General features: G+C 38.6%; 1 protein-coding gene across 5 annotated transcripts in view; it reads left to right on the top strand.

Moving 5' to 3' along the window:
• The first annotated feature begins 328 nt into the window (after window positions 1–328).
• The window catches only part of LOC136858309 (cytosolic carboxypeptidase-like protein 5), a 376,851-nt gene continuing 358,766 nt past the window's right edge, over window positions 329–18,413 (top strand). For 2 of the 5 annotated variants that reach the window (XM_067137756.2, XM_067137751.2), the window contains exons 1-4: window positions 329–463; window positions 1,855–2,024; window positions 2,279–2,491; window positions 2,658–2,849. In XM_067137756.2, coding sequence (XP_066993857.2) covers window positions 2,753–2,849 — 97 coding nt within the window. In that variant the 5' untranslated portion in view covers window positions 329–463; window positions 1,855–2,024; window positions 2,279–2,491; window positions 2,658–2,752. Of the gene's footprint in view, window positions 464–516; window positions 621–1,854; window positions 2,025–2,278; window positions 2,492–2,657; window positions 2,850–18,413 lie in introns of those variants that run through there. The other 3 variants (XM_067137752.2, XM_067137755.2, XM_067137753.2) reach the window with 3 other exon arrangements.

The raw sequence follows: 18,413 nt of genomic DNA, 5'->3' as shown, positions 1-18,413 counted from the left end.
TTGTAAGGTGATTACAGTTTTAAGTCTTCTGGCTATATGTAGTAAGTTGAGCGTTTTTCTTCTTTCTATGTAGCATTCTTCATCAAACCATTCTTTGGACTTCCGAGGTTTCTTGTGGAACAAAGAATCCCTTATTATTCCATTGATGGCATCTAGAGCTGTTTCGAGATTACCTTCCTCGATGAGCTGATGAGTCTCTTCTATTCTTTGGCTGTCCCGATTAATAACATACATTTTCGATATGTCGCAACCGGCAGGTTTTTCGATATTCCGTATATCGTTTTCTTGTACGATGTATCGTTCTGCCATCCTACGAACGTCGTAAAAACTAATTCATAAAAACAATTAATAAACAGTATGGCGTCGATTGTTTTGACAGTGCAGTGAGTGCCACCATTATGCGTGTAAAACATGTTCAGTTGTGTTTAATTATGCAGCTTTGTTGCTAATTTGTTATTTTTCGGTGAGAATTTCACTTCTCTCTTACGGATTTACACATTTTAGGTTTTCTTACAATCTAATGTTTACATGGCTGTTTGAGTTGAAATTCATTTATTTTATAGTGTCTGAATTTTATTTTTTACGTAGCGAGTAAGTCTTTCGGCTTTGTTATTTACTTGGTAGGTTAAGCACATCGCTAAAAATCTAGTTCTTTTCGGTAATGCTCGTTGTAATTTAGATAGCGCGTGTGATCGAAAGACAGTCTGTAAGATAGTTGGCTATGGCCCTGTATTTTCCTTTAAATACATGTTAATTCAGTGGCACTTGTAGTTTGCATCGAGTAGATAGGTCTTTCACACTAGTGAATTGTTGCGTTGTGTCTGCTGCGAAAATGACAGTTTAATATACATAATTTTCTAGATCTGCGCGTATGTGAAATCGTTTGATTCCTTGCATATGCTCTTTATTTCTTGAAAAGTCGACTACGAAACATTAAAAAAGTGATGTGAAAGTTGAGATTACATCAATATATATTTTAATAACTGAAGTATTTGTTACCTGTTGTCGTGGGGAAAATTCCTGTGACACACTAATTCTTTTCTTTTTTCCCCATCTCAGGATTATGCAGGGGATGGTGACCTTAATCCTTCAAAGCAAAATTTATCTCCATCATCTGTCATGAGAGTGGGAAACGTTTCTGTTCTGTGGTGGGGGAGATGACAGCAGGGAAAAATAGAATGTTGACAGGCTTCTGTCAAATTGGAAAATGTGACATACTAAATCTATTTTTTCATCTCAGGATTATGCAGGGGATGGAGACCTTAAAGTTTAATCCTTCAAAGCAAAAGTTATCTCCATCATCTGTCATGAGAGTGGGAAACGTCTGTTCAGTGGTGGGGGATATGGCAGCTGGAAATAATAGAATGTTGACAGATTTCTGTCAAATTGGAAAATGTCATGACTTGTCTATTAAGTTTTAAATGAATTGTAACAAATGCTTTCATTTAGGAGCATTTACAATACCCATTTATGCATTTTTGTATTGAGTTTGGTAGTATGTTACACAATGGGAATTGTGTTCCAATCTCATGATGAAAGCTTTTACATTATGAATATTTGTAAATTTTCATTACCAGATGTCAAATGATAGTTTTTCTTTCCAGTTGTCTTCAGTTTGAGAACATTAGGTCTACTCTTGTGACTAAAGAACACACTTTGTATGAGAAATGAGAAAGTTTTCCTGGGTTGGCGAGAATGTGATTTCTTAGAATCTTTCTGTGGCCAAGAAAAGCTTGTTGAGTGTAGTAATTTAAACAATAGGTTATTTTTCTTTTATGTCCTCTTGCACATAGTCATACAGTGCAAGTCTTTCAAAGCAATTTAGGTCTTAGAATGCTTATTTTCCTTTTGCAGGTAAATTCGACCCCCTGCTTAACATTGCATATCTAGGTTATGGAGATTTTGGAAACTGTATCGTCTTTCCTGAAATGAAGCTTATATCCTGATGATAACATTTGCCTAATAGAACTCTTTATGTAATTTAGATTGTGCTATTGCTTGGCAATATGTAGATTTTATTATTGGTAAGTGAACTTTATGTCTGTTGGAATAAAATAAAAAATTTTCCTTATTACTAATAATGTTTGTGAGTAGTAATTTATTTTTATTGTTTGTGTATATTGTGCAGACTAGATATAGCCTACATTTCAAATAGATGTAAAAACTTTATATTATTTTTATTGTTATTTTTATTGTTTGTGTATATTGTGCAGACTAGATATAGCCTACATTTCAAATAGATGTAAAAACTGCATCATTGTCCCGTTTTAAATCCAAGGAACTCCTCACGAAGAATTATGAACAGCATTCTATAACTGGTTTGGAAATGTTGCAAAAACATGTTGAAATGTTATCAGTCTTGGTACAAATTGCAAACTGCACTCATAAAAAGTATAAACGGAAATTGGATACTTAAGAGAAGTTCCCATGTGAGTGCAAAATGTGGAAAGAACGACTGAAAGGCACTTCTCAGGTAGTTGAAATTTATAAGGTTAGAAAAATATTGTATTGTTCGGTTATAGATATTTTGTTTCTAGCTGAACATGTTTGTTTTAGATTTACAATGTCTCAGCAGTTGCTAATAAGAATTGCTGAATGAAGTAAATACTGAAATAGACCTGCTTATTGTAATATTTTTAATGTTTGTGTTTTTACAGGTAATGTGGGATCTGTTTGTGGTCAGGAAGGAATCATGTGAAAAAGGAAATTATCCACTTTACAAGTTAGGCCTACAATAACGCCTACAATAACAATGGAGCCAGATATTGAATGTGGAGGTTTTACCTTTGTTTCAAATTTTGATTCTGGTAACTTGGCTCGAGTTGAATTGGTTCCCAAAACAACAGATGGTATGTATTTGATGGATAACTTACATCAGTCCATATGATTAAGCACTTTCCTATAGGCCTTTACTGAATAAGGTTAGGCCTATGTATATTTTCTCTTTTTTCATAGTTTTTCTACTCTAACCTCTAACATGGCTAATATTCCTGGGTGTGTGTGCAATTGTGGTTTTCTTATTGATGATGATGATGATGATGATGATGATGATGATGATGTTTGTTGCATAAAGGGGCCTAACATCTAAGATCATAGGCACGGTCTTCTTATTAACTTAAACTTTGTCCTATCTGTTCTTATGAAGTTTTTCTATTGACTCCTGGTTCGGTTCAACCGTCACTATCGACAGCCCTGAAGATGGTTTTCTGTGTTTTCCCATTTTCACACCAGGCAAATGCTGGGGCTGTACCGTAATTAAGACCAAAACCGCTTTCATCCCACGCCTAGCCCTTTCCTATCCTATCGTTGTCATAAGACCTATCTGTGTCGGTGTGACGTAAAGCAAATTAAAAAAATCTCCAGGCTAATTTTATATCTGTTGTCACCCTGTGCACAGGGAGGGATAATAGTAATTCCTAATTCCCTCCCCAAAAAATTGAAACATCGGATTGCTCGTTTCTTTATAAAGATTTTTCGATATAGGGACCTTGTTTCATGATACAGAATTCACATCATTGAGGCACTGATTTACTGATGGTGGAACATAACTACATAACTATTGGTCTTTATTGATTTCCTCAAATGACACTTTTCTCAACTGTTGGAAGTGATCCAGATCTGTGATTTCTTAGAAGATATCATTTTACATGATACTCCAAAGTAAAAAAAATCACAGTGTGATGGCTGGCGACATAATTTGGCTGGCCATTCCATTGATTGAATTGCCTTTTCAAGAAGTTTCTCACCCCTATGCCAAAATGATGGTGTTTCTTTCTGTTGCCCTATCAAATGCATATTGGCAAAATGAAGACTGTTTTCAGGTTATGGAATAACCAACTAAGACTGTAGCATCTCACAATATCGATAACTGGTAATGGTACATTCAAAAAGGAATTATCCTATGACACCTCAACTTCAAATTCCACTTTACCCTAGGTACACTGGGAGTGCTTTAGTCTTGGAAGATAACTTCACATGGATTAGCATAATAAAGAGAATTGTGCCAGTGTACTCAACCCTTCTGCTTGAATGAGGTTTATCAATCCATAGAATTGTTTTCCAAAAGTTAGATCAGCTTTACAATGAATGAAAAACAATTCACAGAACTCCAAATGTCGGTCTGGATCATCATCTTGTAGTGCTTGTAAATGCTTTGGTTAATATGGTGTCTGTTTCAGATCGTGGAACAGGTTTCTTAAAGTGAAATGATTAATGTCTTGGACCTGGATTATTTAAAGTGGTACATTCAGAAAAATTTAGGATTGGGTATGTGATTATCAGAGTCGCTTACTGCTGGCTTTTTACTTGGAGGGACCAAGTTCAATTCCCTGTTCATCCGGTGTTGGAATTTTCACCTGAAAAATTACGTAGTGTTAGGAAGGGCGCCTGGTTTTAAGCTAGGTGGCTCCAGCAACCCCAGAAATAACAGAAATAAGCTGAAGAGCATTTTTCTTCTACATAAATCAATGTATAATATGAAATCCATCAACAGTCACATAAGAACTTGCTTATGAAATGTTGTCCCTAGGCAGCACCGCCAATTACGAAGGAAATATAATCAGCTCTTTTGGTTGAAAAAGAAACCAACAGTAGAGTCTATAACTTGACTAGCTTTTGTGCAGTTGTATTTGAAAGTTAGCAGTAGTAGTATTACTACTAGTGGCTTGAAGGCATGCGAATTGTGTTTGTAATATTACTACTGCCAGGTGCATAGTTTGAGAGATCCCTGTATGCTGGACTTCCGTGTACAAAAGACATGATACTGAGCCACAAACGAGCATTTCCTTCCGTTCTAACAGTTAATGGTCGTCTGCTTCATGATAGATCCATAATATTGCTTGTTTCCTTGTACAGATTTCTTATCACTTGATTGACATGATTGAACACTAGAAAATCTGTGCTCTAACAGCCGGTTTCATCAAACTCTATTACGGATTTAACGTCGTGTTAAACTGCTTTAATGGGATTGTTAACAGAATGGCTGTTACATCATCCTTCGTTAATGCTAATGCTCCATTAATTTAATGTAACACTCTCGTCCTGTTAGGATGCTTAACATCATGTTAAAATAAAAATGGCTGGAATAGATTTTGTGTTTCATGCTCAGTTGTTTTATTTATTAGACAATTTTTACAATGCTGAGGGACTAGAAGTTTTACGCAGAAGTAATGATATGCTTTACCTTATAGGAAAGCAGTTTTCGCAGTGATAGACCTATAGGTTATCAAAGTCTGTCATGAGAAAAGTACTTGAAGAGATAAAAAAGAGCTTATAGCATGTATTTATTTATCATGTGTAAGCCTACACCATATATAACATGGCAGGCCTAATTTCTAATATGATTGTGCTACTGTAGCTGTTAGCGATCTGTTCAGTTAGTACAATTCAGCTTAAAAACCTCCGAATGGTAATACGAAAGAGATTTTTCACTCATTAACAACAATGCTTTAAAACCAAAGCATTATTTCATATAACGACTTTTCTGATGTCTCGTGATTAAGAAATAATAGCGGCTTGCCGTGATATTCTGCATCACAGTCAATGTCATTACAAAGAGGCCCATTTTCTTCAATGATTAATCAAATCTTCAAAGTTATCTATTTAAATGCTGGAATAAATGTACCACCTCCCGCCTTGGACCGCTCCACTTGTCGTTCCAGTAATCTTTCTTTATGCTTCTTTTTAGCTTGTATACAGGTATTTTATTTTATTTTCTGACTGCATGGTCACATTCAAGTGACTATTGAATTCATTTACTAACTCATTGTATGCCTTTTCCTTTCTTTTTATAGGAATGTACCGTCCATCTTTTTACATTTTATAATGCGCCCGCATATTTTCAAAAGAAAATTGATAATATTTTTTTCTCCAGTGAAGAAAAATTACTGCCCTAAAGATTTTTTTCCAGTCACCTTTCATTATCATTATTTTTCTTCAGTGCATAATGTAATTTACAATCTCTTCCTGTCACCAAGTACAGTAGACTCCTTCTAGTTCGGCCACCTTGGGACCAGACCCTAGACCGGACTAACCGACAATATGCTATAAATACCAATATGTAGCTTAAGTGAAATACAGTACATAAATAAAGAACCAGTTATAAGGTAAGTAGTATTAATGTGTCTTTATGTCTTATCTCTGAATGACTCAGTTTTCCCTCTTCATTTTCATCTTTATCATCAAATTCTTCTACTTCTTTGTTCTGCCAAATAACAGTTTGCACAATTTCTTCATCATTTAACATTTCATTGTCAACTTTTTTTGCCATCTATCCAATCCAGAACTTCTTGTACTGCAAGATCGCCTGAGTTAGGCAGTTGCTGTAGGACCTGTAACAGAGTTACATTGTCATCTTGTTGAAAATGCTGCAGATTAGGCTTGTCATCTGCTTGAAGGGTTTCTTCTTTATGTTCTTCAACAATCTCTTGTACATTTGGCCATACTTTTGTCCAAGTCTTTATAAATGTAGATGCCAGTATTTCATCATATGCCTTAGCCACCATGTAAATCTCATCTTTCATGTTGATTTTCTTCAAGGCCTTAATCAAATTTATGTTTTCTTCTTTATCCAGCTTTACTAAAATCTCTGAAAAAAGATTTTGGTGGTGTTTCCTCTTGAAACATTCAACGATCCCTTGGCCCATTGGCTGTGGAATACTTGTTACATTTGTTGGCAGAAAAGAGAGTCTAATACCACTCTCACCTTTGTATCCAAGTTGCTCTGGATGGGTGGGTGTGTTGTCTAACAATAGCAATGCCTTTACTGGCATCTTCAAGCTCGTCAAGTTGTGTTTCACTTTAGGAACAACACCGGGCGAGTTAGCTGTGCGCATAGAGGCGCGCGGCTGTGAGCTTGCATCTGGGAGATAGTAGGTTCGAATCCCACTATCGGCAGCCCTGAAAATGGTTTTCCGTGGTTTCCCATTTTCACACCAGGCAAATGCTGGGGGCTGTACCTTAATTAAGGCCACAGCCGCTTCCTTCCAACTCCTAGGCCTTCCCTATCCCATCGTCGCCATAAGACCTATCTGTGTCGGCGCGACGTAAAGCCTCTAGAAAAAAAAAAAAAGAAAAAGAAAAAGGAAAAAAAAAAAAAAACAACCTTTAGGAACAAGTTCACTTATAAACCACTCCTTAAACAGGTAAGGGTCTATCCAAGCTGATTTTTGTGACCTATAATACACTGGAAGGATGACATGTCCGAGTTCTCAAAAGCGTTTTGCCGATTTTCCAATCACAAACAGGCAGTTTATGGGTCCATGAGACATTTGAACATATCACAACTGTAATTCTTTCTTTACTGGCCTTTCAACCTGGGGCTGAAATTTCCTTAGCACCAACAAAAGGTTTTTATAAACAAAAATTCATAATTTAGCCCTGTTTCATCAATATTATATACTTCCTCTTGAGTAAGGTTTACCTGGGTAATGATGTCAGTAAACTTTCTCGAAAAATCACTTACTGCTGTGTTGTCAGCTGAATGTTTTTCACCATAAATGCCAAGGAGATAAATTCAGCGACATTCCTTTCAGTGTGTAAGCCATCCATCACAAGACAAAAATATCCCGTTGTTTTGAAGTTTTGAGTGTAGGATAATAGTTTTTTCTTTTAAAATTGGACCACTTACTGGAGTGCTGCTTTGCCGCTCCTGCATGAACCAAACCCATAATGCTTCGTCTAACAATTCATTTTTTTTTCTGCTTAGGTGTGACGTGTTGAAAGAGCCTTTTCTGTTTCCATTCAAGTACAGAAACTCTCAATAGACTTTCTATTATGACGACTATCATTGACCATGCTTTTCCCAACACCGCTGGGTTCCGTGGTTCAAATCCCGGTCACAATATGCGAGATTTGTGCTGAACAATGCGGAGGCGGGACAGGTTTTTCTCCGGGTACTCCGGTTTTTCCCTGTCATATTTCATCCCAGCAACACTCTCCAATTTCACTTCATTTCATCTGTCATTCATTGATCATTGCCCCAGAGGAGTGCGACAGGCTTCGGCAGCCGGCACAATTCCTATCCTCGCCGTTAGATGGGGGTTTCATTCATTCTTTCCCTGACCCGGTCAAATGACTGGAAAAAACCTGTGGATTTTCATAAATAGTCATTAATTTATTGTAATTTATTTAGATCACATTTAAAAATACAAGTTTGGTTTATAGGCTACTTTTATATAATACTACTTTACATAAAATAGTTTTTCCTTGATTTTTTCCTAGCAACTCTTGAACAATTTCATCAAAGTTGGTTTTCAAAGTTAAATCTTTCTCAGTGCACATACGGACTAATTACCTTAACTTTTCATTGAGAAGAGTTGCCCTCTTAGCATTTCTTACTCTGTGTACAATTGAAAAATCTCTTTCTGCAGTACAGTTGGTTATTGATAAGGTCAAAAACATCCTAATTGCAATTTCAAAGTTGGGAAAAGTACTTGACAGATTGTTTTGCACCGGGTGTGTTCGCCGTGCAGCAGTGAGCTCACATCCGGGAGATAGTGGGTTCGAACCCCACTGTCGGAAGCCCTGAAGATGGTTTTCCGTGGTTTCCCATTTTCACACCAGGTAAATGCTGGGGTTGTCCATTAATTAAGGCCATGGCCGCTTCCTTCCCATTTCTAGGCCTTTCTTGTCCCATCATCGCCATAAGCCCTGTTTGTCTCGGTGCGACGTAAAGCAAATTTTTTACTCAGTGTAAGAATACACTTTAGGCAAGTTTTGGAATCCCTCGTGTTCAACATACATTTGAAACTGTACATACTCATTTACAAAGTCTTGACTGATGTCTTCAGGGTACAGTGAGCTATGTTTAAAAGCAGCGTCCTTCACTTCTGACGATTTGGATGATCAAGTCAGTAGTAGAGGCTACACTTGAAATCTGGAAGCTACGAATTCATATGCTTCTTTCCCTCTTGCTATGTTTCCTATAAGTGTGTCCATTATATTAAGGAACACATTAGTTTTTAAATTTGTTCTTGCGTTTAGGACTCCTTCAATCCCACGTGTTTCATCTGCAAATATTTTCCGTTTTCTTACTCTTTAGTAGCTTGGAACATCACATCCACCTATTTTCAAAGTAGATTGTTCATATATATCAAACTCATCCCTTTTCGCTTTGATGAACCCTTCCAGGGTTTTCAATTGTTTTACTCCTCCCTCAAGATTAAGATATTCTTACTGCAAGTTTCTAGTACACTTGTCAACATTTTCCAAAATGTCATTCCACACAACTAACAGAAAAGTGGTCTGGAAATTCTGAAATTTAGTTTCAAGGTTTTGTGCCTCAAGTCTACAAGCAGGTTTTACACTGGAGTCTTCAACTAGCTGCCTCAACGATTGTCGTATTTCTTTATAAACTTTTACCAAAGCTCTGATAGAGTCTGCTCTTGCAGACCATCTGGTTTCTGATAAAGATTTTCCCACTGGCGTACCTTTTTTTTTTTTTTGCCAAGAATTGCTTCAAAATATTCCACCTGTACGTAGACACAGAAAAGCAAGTATACAACTCCTCAATGAAACCAAAGAAAACTACTGTGGCAGTGCAGCATTCTGCGGCAGCTGAACGAACAAGATTTAATGAATGTGCTGCACACGGTATGTATTCAGCAAGGGGAATTTGCTGCCTTATTTGGGCCTGAAGACCTGAGTAAGCTCCTGATATATTGGAAGCATATTGGCCCCTACAGTTCTTGATGTCGATTTCGAAACTCTCAAGACAGTCAACTACAGCTTTTTATAGTCCAGCAGATGTATGTGATATTCCAAGCTGAAGATTAGTGATTCGTTCTACAGGCTTTGGCTCTGTTTGAGGTACGTGTCGTAAAACAATAGCCAACTGGACAGTGTGAGAGCAATCAGGCGGTGAATCTACAATGAGAGAGTAGTATCTAGCTTTTTTTACTTCATCAACTACAGTTTTAAGTACACAATTCCCCATAACTTCAATAAATTCATTACATATTTGAGAAGACAGATATGAGGTGTGCCCTTGACCTTTGTTACCATATTTCTCGATGTGCTAGGCAAGGAAAGGGTCATATTCACTGATTAACACAAGGCAACCAAGATATAAACCATTTGACGTTGATCCAAAATCCTCATTGTCTCCTTGGAAAGGTAAACCTCTAACTCCCAAAAGTCGTACAACATAAACTATTCTTGAGATTATACTTCGCCAGTAGTTTACCTCTTCTTCATACCGGTACTGTGTAAACAGAATTTTATCAACCTGCATTAACTGTTTTTGTCTGGTGTTGTACGTAAGAACATTACGCCTGTGGTCATGAGAATGTTCATGATGTTGCAGTAGTTCGTAGCTGTGCTTGCAGTCATTAAAACCGGTAGAAAATGTGTTTTTTTGCATTTCTGGTTGAAATAAACAGCACTGAATACAGAATACTTTCCCAGATGACTGTGAATACATTAACCAATCTCTTAAAACAACGTCTCCATTAGGAAGAGTACTCTTAAACATGTTTTCAGACAATGTTCTTTTACCGTCATTGTAAGTTTGCAAAGATTTCAAAAAATCCACCATTACGTTTTCCTTTGGACAGTGTTTAATGACATTCTCAACTACTTACTTTTACTTGACATTCAGAGTAGCAGAATCAACTAGAAAATGAATTAGGTAAGGTTACCTCAGGTTGTGATTGTGAAATAGTTCCAAACGGCTGCTGGACAACTTCAGGCTCATCGTTCAATTTAATACTAACTCAGGGCTGATCAGTCTGTATATCTAGGCCTTGTAAGTTTTCTTGTGTTAAGTTAAATGGGACCGATGACGAAGTCGAAGGTTTTGTTAAGTCATCTTTGCATTCCGATTCAGAGGTTGGAGTTGAACAAGTCAAAGTAAAGAACTTCACCACTTAACTTCTTACTTATGGTTAAATACTGAAAAACATGTAAGAATTGCACGAGACAATGTGTTGGGTAGGTGAGGTTTTTCAGGTTGATGGTAAGTGGATGTAAACGACAATACACACACGAACCGTCACGAGCCAATGACAGACAGGGCAGTAGCTCTCTAGACTAACAGGGTTGCCAAGCCACCAAACACAGTTGCATACCCAGCACCGGGACGAGTTAAATAATACCTTTCTTATTGTTTGCAGTTATTTAATTTCCTGTATAAAATTTAAATATATAGATTAAATTCAGGTTTTAAAGTTAGTGTTTTATACAGGCTAATGAAATAAGTGGAATAATTTGTGGAAATTAAAAGTAATTTGAGTGTAATGAATTTACAGTAAGACGTAATTCACGCAGGCCATAATTACTTGATTCGCCGTCCACCGCCCCTCAAAAACTGGCGCCCTGGGCGAATGCCCAGTCCGCCCATTTGTAAATCGGGGCCTGCTAGGGGGTTCAGTCTTAATTCCACAATGCACATACTTTAAACTATCAACCGACTTAACGGGAAATTACAGAGGAAGGTGGTAACTTATGTCTGTCCGAGCAGGGTGCAAGATAAAAAAGGGAAACGTGACTCAAGGGCAGGTGTTGGCCGGACTTTTCGGCAGCTGAACTAGACTGAGTCTACCGTAAGTTCAATTTGAAATGGAACCTTTTATTCCACGTAGCTGTGAGCTTGCAGCCGCGAGATAGTGTGGTTCGAACCCCACTGTTGGCAGCCCTGAAGATGGATTTCTGTGGTTGCTCATTTTCACACCAGGTACCTTAATTAAGGCCGCAGCTGCTTCCTTCCCACTCCTAGCCATTTTCCATCTCGTCGCTTTAAGACCTATCTGTGTCGGTGTGACATAAAGTTAATTGTAAAAAATTCTTATTCCGTGCAGTGTTCTCCCCAGAAATTTTCGTCATCCGGGCGGGGAATACAACGTAAAAAATAAATATGATAAAATTTCAATTTATTCACCTTAGGGCATTAACAGTAACATTGAACATTGAGTGTTATCGTGAACAAGACATAACAGAGTATTTTGAACTTGTAGTCTTCAACTGCTTGTTCATAATCATGTAACTCACTGCTTTAAAGCAGTTGACTGACTGTTGTAGTTCTGCAGGTGTTAGAACAGGAGAGGCAGTGTCATCGACATACTGCAGTTCTGTCACCCGGGTAACCAGAGTACGTCTCTGTCAATGAAGTCTTGCCAGATTGAAAAGGCCTCCATCAAAATGAAATTTAATCTCCTTGCCTAAGTTGTTTGCAGATGATTCATTACAGCAAGGCAGCCATGTACAAAGCGTGCAGGGGCAAGTACTGCACCAGCCTTTCCGGAATTCAGCCAGTAGGAGTACAAGACAAGTTACAGATACACATGTAAGCGCAAAACACACCAAACATAAATTAAAAGGAGAGAAAAATAAGGCACTTACCTCAAGAAATCATCGTGCTACCCAAAGGACCATGAATATAAGTGAAAACCTGTACAGTGTAGCATTTTATTTTATGAAATACTTCCTGTCATGCAGAGGCTGGCTTGCGACAAAGTATACTTTTACATTTATTTTTAGAAGAAAAATGTTGAAGGTAACCATCTTTAGGGAACCAAATTTGAATTTAATTTCAAAACATACCTCAGGTAAAAGAATTAATTACAAGAATAAATATCGTCCTCTTTAAATAAAATAAACAACTTATGCAATTAAAGCAAATAAATTAACGGAGGAACAAAATTAGATTAGTTTTAAACGCGGATGGCCTTCAAAACAAGTTAATTAGGATTAGATAGAAAATAATCAAATTACAAGGATTTCAGCATACATCTCCACAGTTAGAACAACATCGTGCTTTTATAGTTTCAGTTAAATTCTTGGTTTAACTTGATTATGTCCAAGGAACTTTCACAAGGGAGTCAAATATAGGGCTCACGGGACCAAGATAACTTGATTACAAAAAATGTCCAAATGAAGAAGGGAAATAAATACAAAGGATTAAGATGGCAAGAAAGAGCAAAGATACCATAAAGATCCACACACATAACAGGATGAAACAGTTACCCCAACCAGGTCAGTCAATGCACTTCTCTTGCTTTTTTAACAGTTATCAATCAATCCACATTACCATGGAAACAGAAACAAGCTCCCAGCAAAAGGAAATTAACAAGTCCCAACCTCCCACACACAATAGCAACACATACCAAGAAACAAAAGTGATTCAACAAATCATAGACGCCCCAAAAAGACAGTAAAATAAAAAATCCCGGAACAAGGCACGCTATATTAAAATGGAGTTAAAACAAAATTTGATAGTACTTGCGTAAACCCACATGGTCCACAAACCAATAGTCACTACTCGAAAATATTACAATACTAATAAATTTTTTATTTCTTTTCTCCCCGTAAGTGGTCCTGAGAGTCGGTCTACCAGTTGCTATGGAATGGGAGTGAGCATCTTGGACATATTCTGAGTGTTCAGACGGCTAGGACTGTACAATCCACTGGTGGTCCCTAGCCTTTAGAGGAGAGATCCTCACTTGGACTATGTGCAAGTAGGGTAGCATCCTGCTTCTTGAATTTACCGATCTCAGAACATTTTAAGCAAGCCTCGGACATAATGGGAGTAATGGAGTCCCACTCCCATTTGACAGGCGAGGGACTCCTTGGAAACAACTTGAGGAACAAAATGGAATTAGATGGAGAGCTATTAATATTAATGGGGCTTCTGGAAGAAAGAAAGTAGAACTGGCGGAGTCAGCAAAGAGGAAGCATCTGGATATGCTAGAAATAAGTGATATTTGGGTAAGGGGAGATAACAAGGAAGAGAGAGGAGATTATAAAGTGTACTTGACAGGTGTTAAAAAGGGAAGGGCAGAGTATGGGGTAGGGCTGTTTATCAGGAATACCATTGCACGCAACATAGTTTCTGTTAGGCATGTAAATGAGCGAATGATGTGAGTAGATTTGGCAGTTGGAGGAATTAGGACAAGAATTGTCTCAGTGTATTCACCATGTGAGGGTGCAGGTGAGGACGAAGTTGACAAGTTTTGTGAAGCATTGAGTGACATCGTAGTCACGGTGAACAGCAAGGAAAGGATAGTGCTAATGGGCGATTTCAATGTGACAGTTGGAAACAGAACTGAAGAATACAAAAGGGTGATTGGTAAATGTGGGGAAGATATGGAAGCTAATGGGAATGGGAAGTGTTTGCTGGACTTGTGTGCTAGTATGGGTTTAGCAGTTACGAATACATTCTCCAAGCGTAAGGCTATTCACCGCTACACATGGAGGCTAGGGGTACTAGATCCATATCTTAACTGACTTCGGTTAATTCAAAATCACGCCTAAGTCGAAGAAGCACTTGCTGCCGGAAACAAGAGGTATGGTTTCGCACGTTATTTAAATTGTTTGATTTGAAATACGAATCATTCGTAATTCAAAGAACAATGTCGGTCCCATTACCGAAATTCAGACTTTTAATTCAAATCTGCCTTTAAGTTTTAAAAAAAGTAGTATTTTGCAGAGTAATTTAAATTCAAAATGTATCCGCGTCGTGGTAGATTGCATCTTCCGAAATGTACAGGGGTAGCTAACTGCACACACTACCGAGCTCAATAGCTGCAGTCGCGTAAGTGCGGCCGGTATCCAGTAATTGGGAGATAGTGTGTTCGAACCCCACTGTCGGGAGCCCTGAAGATGGTCTTCCGTGGTTTCCCATTCACACCAGGCAAATGCTGGGGCTGTGCCTTAATTAAGGCTACAGCCGCTTCCTTCCCACCATGAATGTATTACGTTGGCATAGCAGGGGGAAAGTACTCCCAGGTGGCGGATAGGGGGTTCCTAACCGGCTTGCCGGCGGACTTGAGGGAAATAAAATACTTCTCGCGGACCAAACACACTACCCCCTGCTAGTGGAGGACGCAAATATAGGATACACCCGTGGTACCCCTGCCTGTTCTAAAAGGGGCGACCAAAGGATGATCAAATTAGAACTGTGAGACTACTTGTAATTAGTACCATCACTCAGGGTACGCCATGGGTCGCATTTACTTGCGCGTAGTACCACTATGTTAGGTACGCACTAAGTTTGTGATTAGTAGCGACAGTGTGTGAATCAGGATGACGGTCTTACAGTACCTGTGATTCGTACCCCTATATGAGCAACACCATGGGATGAGCGACACCATGGTTCTGCCTTCCCTATGCTTAGTTCCCACTATGTGGGGAATACCACAGGATAGTTCGGGTCCCTGTGGTTAGTCCACTTATGTGAGGAATGCCATTGGTTTGCGTAGCCTGTAAATAGTGCTGCATTGTGCGAAACACCACAGGTCTGTGTTACATGTGCGCATTACACTACGTATGAATAGTACCTTAATTTGTGGGATACCGTGAGTCACCGCTACTTTTGATTAGTACCGCCAAATGACAAATAGCATGATTCTAGTTTCCTAGCGATAAGTACCATTGTGAGGGGCCAATGACCTGGATTTTGGACCCGTTTAGACTACAAGCATAATTGATTCAGCATCGTGCTATAGAAGCAGTCCCTTGGTCCGTAATACTATTGTTTTGTGCCAGCTTCTGTGCATGTGAGGCACTGTGGGTCTGTTCCACTGATCGTTTTAAATTCATATCCATCCATTCATTCCTCGTCCTCACGCTTTGAATTCTGGTCAGTGGAGGATGTTAGACTTTTAATTTGTCATAACATTTCGTTTCATTTCATACCATTAGGGGCTGATGTCCTCGATGTTAGGCCCCCTTAAACAACAAGCAATCTCATCATCATCGTCAGCTTCCTTCCCATTCCTAGGGCTTTCCTATCCCATCGTCGCCATACGACTTATCTGTGTTGGTGCGACGTGAAGCAAAGGAAAAAAAAACCTAACTGCACTTTCACTCACTTCGGTATGTCTACAGTGAAATCAAGTGAAGTCTTTTTTATTCAGCATTTTAAGGAATGCCGTAATATCACGTAGCAGACTCTGTGCGGAGAAGCAGAATCTGTGAACACAGGTGATGCCGACAATTTGCGATAGAGTGGCTCATATAATCAATTCGTACGCACTGAACAATATTGTCAATTCTGATGAAACAGGTTAGTTTTTTTTTTAATGCTGAGCCCAAATGGTCTTAAGCTTTTAAACGAGAGAAGCACCAGCCGGGAAATCATACAAGAGTGGGGGGGTCATTGTACTGTGTTGAAACTTGTAATGCACACGGAAGCGAGAGACTTCCTCCCCTTGTCATAGGAAAGTTCGATAAGCCACGATGTTCTAGGAACATCAGGTACTTTCTGTGCAAGTAAGGGCATTTAAAATGCATACAGTATAGTGGTCCAATGAGTATAGCACGTGCACAGGGGAGTCAGCATAGATTTATCCTCATGTTTGAATCATGCTTTTTTATTTCTTGCGTTGCATGAGGTAATGTTTGTCAGTAAGTTAACCAAGTGCATTATTTGGATACTGTAAATGCACCTTGTTGTATACATATTGGAAATAGATTATTGCCATGGCATTTAAAAGGTTTAAACTGTGAATCAAGGTTAATTGCATTCAGTAATGGGTCTTAGAATATTTTGTGATGTGGCAAGGGTTGGCATTTCTGAATTAGGAGTTGGCAGTTAATTCAAAATCACTTGATTCGAAGTCTGAATTTTGCGTCGCAGCGAGTTTGAATTAACAAGGTTTTACTGTATCTCTAAACTAAGATACAGAAAGTGAAATCAGTCTGCAAGCGAATAAGGGTAGAAAATCTCCCGTATGAAGAAATTAGAAGTACATGGATATGATTAGTGAGAAGTTTCGAACAGTAGACAGTAAGCAGGTTCAGGATATAGAAAAAGAATGGGTGGCACACAGGGATGCTAGGAACAACTGTGTGTAAAGATGGGAAAAAGTAAACATCTTGGTGGAATGGTGAAGTGAGAGGAGCTTGTAAGCGTAAAAAGAAGGCTTATCAGAAATGGCTCCAAACAAGGGTCGATGCAGACAGGGAATTGTACGTATATGAAAGAAACAGAGCAAAACAAATAATTGTTGAATCCAAAAAGAAGTCGCGGGAAGATTTTGGTAATAATCGGGAAAGGCTAGGTAAAGCAGCAGGGAAACCTTTCTGGACAGTAATAAAGAATCTTAGGAAGGGAGGGAAAAAGGAAATGAACAGTGTTTTGGGTCATTCAGATGAACTCATAATAGATCCTAGGGAATCACTGGAGAGGTGGAGGGAATATTTTGTACATTATGTCAATGTAAAAGGAAATCTTCCTGGTGGTATTGTGAACAGCCAAGTTCATGGGGAGGAGGAAAATGATGTTGGTGAAATTACGCTTGAGGAAGTGGAAAGGATGGTAGATAAGATTAGTATGGAGTGTTGGTAAGGTACCTTCTGATTGGACAAAAGCAGTAATTGCACCTATATATAAGCAAGGAAACAGGAAGGATTGCAACAACTATCGACGAATCTCATTGATTAGTATACCAGGCAAATTATTCACTGGCATCATGGAAGGGAGGGTGCGATCAGTGGTTGAGAAGAAGTTGGATGAAAACCAGTGTGGTTTCAGACCACAGGATCAGATTTTCAGTATGTGCCAGGTAATTAAAAAATGTTTCGAGTGGAAGAGTCAGCAGTGTTTATGTTTTGTAGATCTAGAGAAAGCATATGACAGGGTACTGAGAGAAAGATGTTCGCCATACTGGGGGACTATGGAATTAAAGGTAGAGTATTAAAATCAAAGGCATTTATGTTGAGAATTGGGCTTCAGTCAGAATTGTTGGTAGAATGAGTTCTTTGTTCAGAGTACTTACAGGGGTTAGACAAGGCTGTAATCTTTCACCTTTGTTGTTCATATTTTACATGGATCATCTGCTGAAAGGTATAAAGTGGCAGGGAAGGAGTTAGGCGGAAATGTAGTAAGCAGTCTGGCCTATGCTGACAACTTGGTCTTAATGGCAGATTGTGCTGGAAGCCTGCAGGCTAATATCTTGGAAGGTGTGATGAGTATGGTATGAAAATTAGCCTTTCAGAGACTAAATTGCTGTCAGTAGGTAAGAAATTCAACAGAATTGAATGTCTGATTGGTGATACAAAACTGGAACAGGTAGATAATTTCAAGTATTTAGGTTGTGTGTTCTCCCAGAATGGTAATATAGTAAGAGAATTTGAATCAAGGTGCAGTAATGCTAATACAGTGAGCTCGCAGCTGCGATCACCAGTATTCTGTACGAAGGACGTCAGCTCCCAGACCAAATTATCTTTACATTGGTCTGTTTTAAGACCAACTTTGCTTTACGGGAGCGAAAGCTGGGTGGACTCAGGATATCTTATTCATAAGTTATAAGTTACAGACATGAAAGTAGCAAGAATGATTGCTGGTATGAACAGGTGGGAACAATGGCAGGAGGGTACTCGGATTTAGGAGATAAAGGCTAAGTTAGGAATGAACACGTTGGATGAAGCTGTACGTATAAACCAGTTTCGGTGGTGGGGCGAATGGAGGAGAATAG

The sequence above is a fragment of the Anabrus simplex genome, chromosome 1, assembly GCF_040414725.1.
Source record: "Anabrus simplex isolate iqAnaSimp1 chromosome 1, ASM4041472v1, whole genome shotgun sequence".
In the NCBI taxonomy this organism is placed as follows: domain Eukaryota; kingdom Metazoa; phylum Arthropoda; class Insecta; order Orthoptera; family Tettigoniidae; genus Anabrus; species Anabrus simplex.
This window is presented reverse-complemented; position numbering and strand designations above follow the sequence as displayed.